Source organism: Rhyacophila brunnea, unplaced genomic scaffold (genome assembly GCF_057557595.1).
Source record: "Rhyacophila brunnea isolate RB1 unplaced genomic scaffold, BYU_Rbru_1.0 scaffold_15, whole genome shotgun sequence".
Taxonomy (NCBI): domain Eukaryota; kingdom Metazoa; phylum Arthropoda; class Insecta; order Trichoptera; family Rhyacophilidae; genus Rhyacophila; species Rhyacophila brunnea.
The window spans coordinates 39,303,969-39,316,006 of NW_028232806.1; the positions used below are offsets into that span (position 1 = coordinate 39,303,969).

Below are 12,038 nucleotides of genomic sequence, written 5' to 3' on the forward strand. Positions count from 1 at the left end.
TCAAAGAAACCATTTATTTCAGGAAGTTTGGTGCTGTAAATGGCTTGTATCTGGAGTGAGAAACTTTCACCTGACGATACACCCAATGGTAGAACTACAAGATACCTTAATAAATATATTATGGGCCTCAACTGCATTCACCACGGCTGGTTAAACGTATAGCATGCATAAGTAAACATTAAAATCCGTCTCCTTCGAGTGAGTTTGAGGTGGAGAAATTTAAGCTACTCTGCATGTCGCTGAGACCTGCGTTTTGTTAACCTTACTTGAGAGTCTTACCACCATGAAGGAATGCACCAAGCTAATGGAGTCATTGATTAGGGGTCTAGCAGTACTTCTTTAGTGATAAATATTTTTTACTATTTTTGTCCGTACCTACCTTAATAAGCTTTCTATGAGTATTTCTATGATGTCTCCTATACCCTGGTGCTATATGAATGAATGATTAGAATGGTTATATAAATTGTAGAACATACAATGTAAATTTTCACGATGTGGTAGGCTCTTGCTTTCGCCGAACGCATGTTTGCTTCGTATTTTGGCAACATATACGCAAGAGGGACGACAATTCCTCCATCCATCCATCAGATCTGGATGAAGATGGAAGTGGACGAAGAAAAGTTTAAGTCTAAGATGGATATATCTACTCCAAATATACCAATAATAGCACGGAACTTCCACTAGCATTACTACAAGAATTATATTAATAAAAAAATATACTTGATTAAAATAGGAAGATTCTAACCTACTATGTAAGTAAAATTGTATTTCTTCAACGATGGTTCGGGGATCTAAATTTAAACATTAGTATTAGTGATATTAATTATGATTACCGATAGTCGTGTACAGAACCGTGTAACCCAGCATGGCTCCTCCCTGCAAATGTGGTGGGAGTGGGCTCCAGCTCACTCTGAGAGACGTTGGAGAAACAGCGGAACAATCCAGGGCTTCGGGAGAAACTTCCGGTACTGAAATGGCATTTCATCAAAATTATCATTCGATTGGTTAATATTAGGTGCTTTTTTATCGTTGTATGATGTATCCAATGTTAAGAACTGCTATATAAAGAAAATCATAACACATACAATATAAGCATATGTAGTTGCCAATGACTTCGGGCATTGTCAACATTATTTCAACAATAATATTAGCAAGTTATTTAAACTATCACACAATCGTCATATCTACAGTCAGCATATTCTACACATGTGTTATTCGATGGGATCAAAACGTTCGAAGCGCATTAATGCTGAGGCCAGCAGATTTCTCAATTGTAAACTTCATCAACTCGTAATTTACCGAATATTCATGCATATAATAATCAGGTCACAGTTGATGAGTTAGTCAGTCTAAATACCTATTATTATTAATCATAATCTCAGTCCGATCAGTAAGCTTCGTGTCGTGTCATTCGATTCCACCGAGTTCGGACCTCGGAACATTATCATATTAAGTATTGTAACATAACGCTCTTGTAACAAATACTCTTGTACCAACTGCTTACGCTGCAAATAAAACTCGCTTCTGCATCCATCGGACCACCACCAAATCTTGACGTCTCACCTCTCCTCCTGACGACTCTCCATCTTACACCTCCTGGTCTTTCTTCCCCAATCACAGCGGTCTTCACCCTCATCAACGAGACTCACAAAACATATAATCAGTGACGTCCCGTGGGGGTAGGCAGATTGAGCGTCGCTTGGCAGTTACTCGAAGGGCGGCAAATCGAGGAGAATCATTTGGTAATAATAGAAATAGCTACCTAAATTTAGTAATAATGAAAATATCTTTCCATTAAATAAATTTAATCAGATCACTGGTTGGAAACAAAATGTATTAATTAACATAAAAGGTTTAATAGCACTCTTTTTTGTCGGGTTCGCGATGTCTAGTTTACTTCCGTTGCCCTTCGACGTCCTTGGTGACCAGAAACGACACGCGCATGGATGATAAAAAATACTGTATAATAAATGGAGCGGCATTCTGGCGCTGCCCTGGGGCGGCATTTTGTCTAGGGACGTCACTGCATATACCAAAGAAGTTATGAAGGATTTAAGGGCGGTAGACAATCGCTTCGTATTTGACTGGATGGGCCTCGAAGTGTATTGCAAATCGAATTACCATATGTTGCTGCCAATGAGTAAATACACTATTGACTATACAGTTACAAAGAAAACTATCAGTTTTGTATTCACAACCAATGCGTAACGAATTAAAGAGCGTCCCAAGAAAACCTTTCCAAGGCCCAGTTGTAAATGTCGTGCAGGATTCCTAGGGTGACTTCTGTCATATTTGTTATCAGTTAGGCCTGTTAGTGTATACTGACCTCCTTCTGCAGTATCCTGGTAAAGTGGCGGGGAAGGTGGTCCACTGCCTGCACCGTTATATGCGCTCACCGTGATCAGGTAGCGGGTACTCTTCAACAGTCCACCGACTACCGCCTGCAGAGTACTCCCGCTGCCAGTACTCGCCAGGGCGTGCAGAGACACCTTTAGTGTTCGGCTATTGTCTTCTGGAACAGCAATGGTAGATTTAGTTATCTTGATTTGACTCAGTGCTTCCAAGATTAAAACACACACGACTCGAGCTCGGATTACAACTCATTGTCAAGTTATTTCTCTTGAATTGAAGAACATCAACCAAACAGAGACGCAGGGTAACAATCCTTCTATGAAACAATATTTTTAAATCCAACTTCGAATCAGTACCAAACGAAACGGGGTCCCGACAAAACCGCCAAAACAATTTGGGAATGAGATATTAAAACATAATAATTATTATATCTTAGATATACAAATAAAAAAATTGGAATAAAGATATAATAATTACAAGATAAAAAGAACTTTTTATATACTTATAACGTTTTTAAATTTTCTGATAAGCTCAATATGCTCAAACTTGTACTTGATATGAAGTAAATAAAAAACAAACAAACAAACAAAATATAGAATACTGAAATGTCATTTCGACATTTCATTTTGATTTCCATAGTTACGAACGTATATATTAATAATTTAGTTGCTAGGACCACCCCCTTAGCAACCAATAGTCTTTTACTTTTTATGGATTTTTCTGAAATAACTTTCCATACAAAACAGAATTAACTGAAAATGAATTCAATTCTGCTTAAAGATACCTAGCTAAAAGTATTAAAAGAATGCATTGGCATCGTGTTCTTAATATTCTAAAAGTTTCAAATGTCAAGCTAGTCGGAAAGTTAGTTAAAAACCTTGGACAAACAAGAAAAAATCTGTACGGGACAAACAAGAATACGAGATAATAAAAACATGGTGAAATAGTAGATATTCCAGGTAGGTATTCCATTAGGGAACTCTGGTATATGCTATGCAGCTGCATTGGATTAACTCGTATTATCAGCATTTTTTTTGTTTTTAGTACTAAGCATTAAAAGCTGATAATTTTAAGTTATTACCTACTCTAGTCACAGTTGCAACGGATTAAATCTCAAATTACATCGATTATCGTAAGTGTGTAAATTTCTATCGATACGCAATTCGAAAAACCAAAAATCACTAGTTTTATATATTTCTGTATTTTTTGCGGACGGTTTTGTCTAGGCGGATTTGTCCGGGCGCTATTGACGAGCACTGGTACGGGTGGATTTGGTTTGGCGGCAATGTCTGCGCAGAAATGTCCGGGCGGTTTTGTCGGTGTGCTAAAGGGAACATCTACTAAAGTGTTAAATCAAATTTACAGGAGGTACGACTGAAATACAAGTTTGTGTAGGTAATTACAATTAGTAAGTTCAACTGACCCACCCTCAATACAGTCCACTGTTTCGATCATAACTATTGCTCCCACTATTGTAATATAATGTATTGATTAACCTGCATGAAGATTAATCTGAGGAACGGCTTTGATGATGTATCCGAGAAGCAGTCCGTTGAGCGAATCTGATGGAGGAGGTATCCAGGAGACTTGCAGTTCGCCCGGCCGTGGCCCCGTCTCTGCCTGGACTCCGGCCGGAGGCAATGAAGGCACTGAAAAGAGGATACCCACCGAATTACATTTTAAGATTCTTTAAATATGTATCAATAAAAGTCATAAAGTAGAAGAAGTAACGTCTGAATTATTTCATAATATCATAAGTTAAGTGATGTTTTGTGATTAAATGCGAAACCTTCTTCAAGAGTGGTGAAAAGAAGCGGTCTGGTGAAAGGGCTGATGTCTGCCTCTCCGACTGAGCAAAGCCTCGCAGCGTAAGGAGTCGCAGGTCTCAGGCCGATCAGCTCCACATGCTGCCTGTGCTGGGTGCTTATACTGAAATGATTAATTTATTAAGAATGTTTCAAAATTAACTAAACAACCGGAGAGTTAATCAAAATTTAAAGAAGCTTGACAATCAATAGAGATCGACAACTACAACTTGAAATGCGGCGTTTTGAGTAACTGATAGATTGTAATATATCTGCAAAACTTAGATCGCGATACTAGCGCCAAGGTCACGCCAAAAGTTGAAGTTATCGGTGTATAATATATAGCATTTTTTATGAACTTTGTATTGGAAGCCACGCTTGGAGTACTATATAATAATATACCTCCACATTTGAATACAGACCTACAACCTTATCTGTAGAATGGCCGAAAATGGAACTACGAACTACCATAGGATGCCATTTTGAAAATGTCATTCGAATGTCAGATTTTGTCCAGTTTCGAGTCTCGAGTGGGTAGTTTTTGACAGTGGCTCCCCCATCCCATTCTTCAGATAAGTTTGTAGGTCTGTACATGGATTGTGACCATATTATTAGCATATATGTAGCGAATTTTAAGTAAATGTAAAATAATATATACATATCGTAAATATATCATCGTTATAGATGAAGACTTTTATTTTATCATTGAACTGTATTGATGTAGTAAAAAGAATCAAATTAATAAATGGTGACATGTAATGATGATTCATGCCTTTCAGATCCAGTGACTGCAGTCATATAAGATAGGATAAGTACTTATATGCTCAGAATATCAGTCATATGCGACATTTATTTTACCACGGGAAAAACTCGGCTACAAATTGCAGTTCTCAGTTCCCAATGAATAGGTACCAATGAACAAAATATTCATCAGAATCACCACCGCCTACAAAGAATTGTCCAGGGTTTTTGCGGCGGCTTTATAGGCCCTGGCCGAATTCAAATTAGCAATACCCGATGCGGGTAGACGAATGGTTTTCAATAAGGCATATTTCTCAGCCGGCACAATTTTCATTTGACTAGCATCAAGTAGAGTAGTTTGCGTGCCAAAGTCCTTAAAGAAACCTAGGAAACAAACCTGTATGAGTTAAATATGAGACCATTATAATGCGTGACATCTGAGAGGTGTCATGGTCAATTTTAAGTGACACAAAGAGAAAAGTAACCGACCTGGAGATGTTCATTGTCAGAGCGGACTCCCAGTGCGGCTGTGCGAGGTGGTGGTGCGTTTGATACTGCATGAGGTAGCGCGGAGGGGGTGGCCCCGCGGGGGCACGCCAGCCTACTCGAGCTGACCGACCCCTTACGCTTTCGACAGACACTTCTAGTGGGGATCCAGGAGGCTCTGAAAGTGTTTACATATTGATAGAAACTCCTAGCATCATAGCTGCACACGGGCGACATCTGAGATAAAACGGTTTTGAACAAAATTAGCATATCCAAATTTGATAATAATATTTGACAAGCATGTTCAATTTCAAGTAGGCCGTGATATATTATCCAGTATCACGATAGACACGTCTTATCTCCCACGATCTCTCACTGTGATTATTCAACTCGAACAAACGTATTATAATAATTTAACTGATGACAATATAAATCAATAACACATGACGTCTGTCATAATTCGAAAGAAATACTCAATTTCAAAGTTTTGGTTGTCTTTTCGGCATCATTGCACTCATTGTCAACCTATTCTCATACTGAACGTACATAATTTTGAAAACACTCATGAGAAAATATAGCCAATAGAAAAAATCTTTTTCGAAAAAAGTAAGACACCCGGAAGGAATCGAACCTGCGTCTCTTGGGTATCGTGCCCTGTGCATTACCACTATGCTACGACTTCCATGCTTAATTGCGACAAATTTTAACTGTTGGCCTTTTTAATACCTGCTCATAAGCGCTCTATTTCTTTTAATTCACGAGATTTTAAGAATGTACCATTCTAATTATTGAACATACATAATTTTGAAAACACTCATGAGATATGAGATGATATTCTTATACTGCACGACAGTAAAAGAAATTATACGCTTTAGTTAATAGCGCGAAGATTGACATCTTCTTTTTCTCTTACTCCTGCACCAGACCATGAGTGATGCAATACGATAAAGTAACGCGGGTTTTCTCATGGTTAATTGAAAATGACTTTCACGCAAACTGGTTAAGGAAATAAAAATAAGAATGATTAATGCTCCCTCTTAAAAATCACAATGAACTCATTTTATATTATTACAACTGAATGTACAGGCTTTTTTAATATTTTCATGACTCAATTCCTATGAGGTTACGGTGCGATCGACGCGTTGGACATGCCTGATATATTATATTTTCTATTTAAATGGAAATACGTTAAATTTAAATGGTAATAGATAATTGCTGACATAATAAGTTATCAAAAGGGACAACATGTTTAAAAGTTAGATTTAAAGGTAGCTATATAGAATATAACAACGTTTACCGGAAGTACAATATAAAAACAGCACACAGAGGCTTTCATCAAGCAGTAGATAAATCCAAGCTGATGATTACGATATAGTTGGCCGATAACAATGATACCTTGTACAGTCATGTAGATGGTATGCTGGGCTGATCCGTGAGGGTTGGACGCTCTGCAGAGATACTCTCCAGCGTCAGCCGGAGAACTGATCCCAAGGAGGAGTTCGCTGATGGCCCCACGCCCTGTCTGGTGACTGCTTACCTTCAACCTTTAATAACAGGTAAGATGATAATAATGAACAATTATTAATAATAACGAATAGTGCTTGGTAGAGGAGGGAAACGATGGATTACCGAAAATGGATAGGTAGTCATTATTTATTACTTGCGTGGCTTTAGCCGCGTTGACACGGTCCAAGTACGATCCAAGTAAACTTGGATCGAGTGCCATCCAAGTGACAGCTTCATACTAATTATTCCTATCCAAGCTAACTTGGATGAGTAGGACGCGGTCCAAGTAGCTTGGATAGGAATAATTAGTATGAAGATGTCTCATACGAGTGCACTTGAATGGCACTCTGTCCAAGTGTACTTGGATCGTACATGGACCGTGTCAACGCGGCTTTAAGAAGGTAATAATAATATGATAGCACAACCAGTGGCTCTTCTCAGTGACGTCCCGTGGGGGTAGGCAGATTGAGCGTCGCTTGGAGGCGGCAGTTACTCGAAGGGCGGCAAATCGAGGAGAACCATTTGGTATATACCCAATATAGAAATAGCTACCTACCTAAACTTAGTAATAACGGAAAAATCTTTCCATTAAAAAAATCAGCTTACTGGTTATATGGTGTATTGAAGCAGAGAGACATTTAAATTAGATTTGGATGACAACCTGTTTTTGATTTACTGACTGCAACAAAAAAGGCCAGGAAACTTTTTTTATTTTAATCGTTGAGTGTCGTTGATGAGTATTGAGACTATTAATAAAATAGTATGTTTATGATTAAAAGTAGGTGTATATTAAATTAATACCAAGAAAAAATATTTTGTTGACAATAATAAATAGCATAGTGAAAATGGTCTGAAAAAAAATGGTACAAAACAAATGTGTCAGAAATATCAACCAAATAGGATCTCAGACTGGTCTATCTTGATTATATTATATTTATTCCCCTTTTATATTATGTAAATTTAATTTTGTATGTTTTAGTGGTATATATTTTGATAGTAATGTACATATTATATAACACATTTCTTAGATATTGGAGTAACGAAAGGATGATAAAAAATACTGTATAAAAAATGGGGCGGCATTTTATCTAGGGACGTCACTGGTTGCTCTACGCTAAAAAATCACTGTATTTTACCTGTTGGATAAGAATTCAATAGTTCTTCCGTTATGGATCCAGGTGATTCGTATCGGATGGTCTCCGAAAGCCTCGCACATTATCGTCACGGGGTGGTTTATTCGTGTTGTGATGTTTGCTGAATTCGCTTCAAATGTTACGGGTCCTACAATAACAGAAAAAATCGGTATGTGTACTTATGTACGTGCGTTAGAAGTTATACTTCTTTGGCGTAACAAAACAAAAACAAAACTTGTGATAAACTAGATTCTTTGACTAGCTCTTAATTATCTTGTTAAATTACACACGCAAGAAAAATGACCGCTTATTGGAACGCCGTTGGTTTATTTATATACACTTTAACTTATATTATCTACTAAATTATATAATGATGGTTTCCCGTTGTTTTTATTTTTAAAGCACCAACTTTCACTCTGAAGTTTAATAGTTTGTTTATGTAAGGAATTGCAAATGGCCGACAATAATAAATTCGCTGCCTAGGCAACGGAACAATTATAAACTATAATATTATTCTGTATAATCGTCACGATTGCAGTATCAAACTGTGGCGTAAAGGTAGTGTGTTCGGCTGATAACCGAACAATCGGTGGTTCGAATCCAATCGAGTGCGTTTTTTGTCGTGTGAAAAAATTAATTATGTGTAGCATGTCACACGCCAAGAATACACTCTGATCTGATTTCCCAAACGCGCCGAAAGAAGTATAACTTCAAAAAATATATAATTTCACCATCTTTGTCATTTTTATATTCTTTCCTATTTTATAGTTTTATTCTTTCTATGATGAAAACAATAATTATTTACTATACAGCTTGACGTGCATACAACCAACAAATACCTACATCGTAATTGATAATATACTGTGTTTACTGTTTTATATAGTAATCAAGGAATGGGAGCTGTACTTCGGTTCACAGGTAAATGCCAATAATAATATGGTCTGCGAAAACATAATAGTCGACAATATTATGTCCTATATAATAATGGTTTCTATAATATTATATAAGTATGTACCTCAAATCATCGAAATAATTAAGAAATATCTACCGCTACCATCATTAGGTATAATGGGTGGGTGAAGCTTAGTAGTCGATTATTTATTATGCAGGGGATAACTTGGTAAGTGTGTGCCATTTTGGCCGCCGCTAAAAAGTACACAAAAACCCCGTAGACGACGTCCGAGCAAAAGATGCATCAGTTGGACGAGAGTATAATCTAAGACGACAGACGTCATAAAGAATTGTTTAGGAAATCGTAATAGGTATTTAAAATAAAACTAACAGATTCTTTCTTTTTTGAGGCAAATGAGGACATGTTGCACTCACGAGCCACTTTCGAAACGTTACAAATCAATTGCACAACCGTACACAACTATCATATAAACGAGTCGGACATTTAAATGGGTTTAAAATAAATGTGTTTAAAATAAATGTGTTTAATGGGATTCCGACAGTAAACAAAATACCTGTTTTCAATTATCATACCACCCTCGAAATGAAGTACCGAGGTCTAAGAATACACTGTACTCATATACTAATGTTTAAGAAATACAGTATAACCTCGTTTTTACGTGCCCGGTATTCACGTTTTCCCGGCAATTGCGTGTAATTTTTTCGGTCCCGATGTATTTCAGTACATTTAATACCCGCATTTACGTTTTTCTTTCCCGCGATTTACGTCGGAAATATTCAAAATATGCGAGTTACGCGCGCTTCTGAAGAACTGTCTGATGAAGAAGAGGTTGATATTCCAAAAGAAGCAATGAGGTTCACCGAGGGTTTAAAAACGTACTTTACAAGCTTTGCTGATATCCAAGATGACACTTTTAAATGTTTATATAGTCTTGAAAGAGAATCACATAACAAAAAAACAAAAATGCAACAAACTAATATACATATTATGTACATGATTTTTTCAATAAAGATTTAAATTGAATGTTGTTTTTTAATAAAACGTTATTTTTTTAGAAACATAAAATTTTAATGTTCTTTTTTTCAATACTCCCCTTTTACATTTTCCCTCCAATTAGGTTTTTTTTTCCAGTCCCTTAAAAAACGTAAAATAGGGGTTATACTGTAGGTGATATTAGTATATTGCAATTATTCAGAAACACGGGTGTTAGTAATCCACAGACGTTACAGGAACATATATTATTTGAGCATAGAATATTGCAAAAAAAAGATCTTTGGTGCTTATTTAAATTTCTAGAATAACCCGTTTTTCAATAAAATTGTCAAAGCAAACATTTTATTACCAGTATCTTGTTTGACATGCGTTTTTGGTGAATATTTAAGATGAAAAGTTTATGAAGATAACTGGTTTTACAAGATGAGAAAAGTTTAGTAATATTATTATGGAGATTGCAATTCAACAATGAACAAAACATTCATAGAAGACTTGCAAAAATATGTTGAAATAATACCGAACAATATTATATTTTATAAAAGGTATTTTACTATTGACAGTGATCCAAATGTTCTTTGTCAGCGGCTGTCCAACTCCGTTCTCCACGCGGCATGAGTAAAGGCCTTCATCTCCAGGAGACACCGCCTCGATTATCAGCGATCCATTTGGGAGGCTCAGGAGACCTCCACCTCTCATCTCCAACACTGGACGCCACGACCCCAATGATTCTGCAAGAACAGCAAACAATTCATAAATTTCACGGTTTCAACTGACGAAGATAATATCTAGTATTATAAAGATAAATCTTTTGAAGATAATGCCAAAAATGTCAAAAAATGATGACTACTTAATAAGTATCTGACATAATCGTGGTACGGGTATCTTACCGTCTTTCTTGATCCAGTGAACCTGCGGCTGTGGGTATCCAGAAGCACTGCAAGCCACTTGACCCATTCTCCCCATTACCGCTGAACTATTTTGTGGCTCCTCCAGCCATTTGGGTGACACTAAAAACCATCATTGAAGCACGATTATTTTAAAGGTTTCTATAGAATCGGTACCTATGCTAAAAAATATTTTCCATTGTTAACATATTTTGGTATTGTTGTTTAGTTTAATAAAACGTAATTTTTTTGTAGTCCTTATTCCACTTTTAATCAATAAATTAGGACCAGTTTCGTCCGCCTCAGAGGGACATTTTCAACTGAATTCATTTTTTTTAAAAACAATATTTATTAAACAAAATCCAAAGCGACAGAAATAATATAACAATAGGTACATACATTATCCGTCCAATAATACCTTTCCAATAACAATTTAATTAAAAATTAATGAGGTTGGACATTAATATTTCATACTACATCAGGGGCATTAAACAAATTATTTAAAAATATTAACAAAACACAAAATATGAAACAATCAACACTTAACAATAACATTAATATCAACAAATATTTATGATTAGTCAAAATTTACAATAAAAAATAAAATAACAATATAATCAATTGAAGTAAGATCGAATACAAAAACAAATACAACCAAAATATGAGTCAAAATTAAATAAAAATAAAAATTTGTAAAATAAGTTATTGAAATGTCATTATTTACCTTTAATGAAAAGTTCTGCAGACTGGTTGACTCTAGCAGCTCGGTTAGAAGCAACACAGACGTACGTCCCGCAGTGCTCTAGCTTCACCTTCTTTATCAATAATACGCTGAACAGTTCCATACTGCTTTCTTGTGCCTATATTAAAAACATTTTATTTATTTTAATATGCAAATAATATTACAAGATAAAAAGAACTTATTATATACCACGTTTTTAAATTTTCTGTTGAATCATTCAAACTTGACAATTCTATGTACTAATAAATACTTTTTTGTACTCGATAGAAATACTGAATACATATTATAGAATACAGAAATGTCATTTTGACATTTCATATTGATTTCCATAGTAACGCACGTATATATTAATAATTTAGTTGCTAGGACCCACTAAGCAACCAATAATGTGAGTAGTAAATATTACTTTTAACGATTTTTTTCCGAAACATACAAAACAGAATTAACTGAAAATGAATTCAATTCTGCTTAAAGATGGCGAAA

At 35.9% G+C, this 12,038-nt stretch overlaps 1 protein-coding gene across 1 annotated transcript in view; it reads right to left on the reverse strand.

The window, feature by feature from the left end:
• The window catches only part of LOC147075315 (cell adhesion molecule Dscam2-like), a 380,443-nt gene that overhangs the window by 20,804 nt on the left and 347,601 nt on the right, over positions 1-12,038 (reverse strand). Inside the window, 10 exon segments of the mRNA XM_085942919.1 lie at positions 834-968; positions 2,327-2,512; positions 3,849-4,001; positions 4,142-4,281; positions 5,388-5,562; positions 6,780-6,928; positions 8,027-8,171; positions 10,481-10,657; positions 10,817-10,936; positions 11,538-11,673. Coding sequence (XP_085799045.1) covers positions 834-968; positions 2,327-2,512; positions 3,849-4,001; positions 4,142-4,281; positions 5,388-5,562; positions 6,780-6,928; positions 8,027-8,171; positions 10,481-10,657; positions 10,817-10,936; positions 11,538-11,673 — 1,516 coding nt within the window.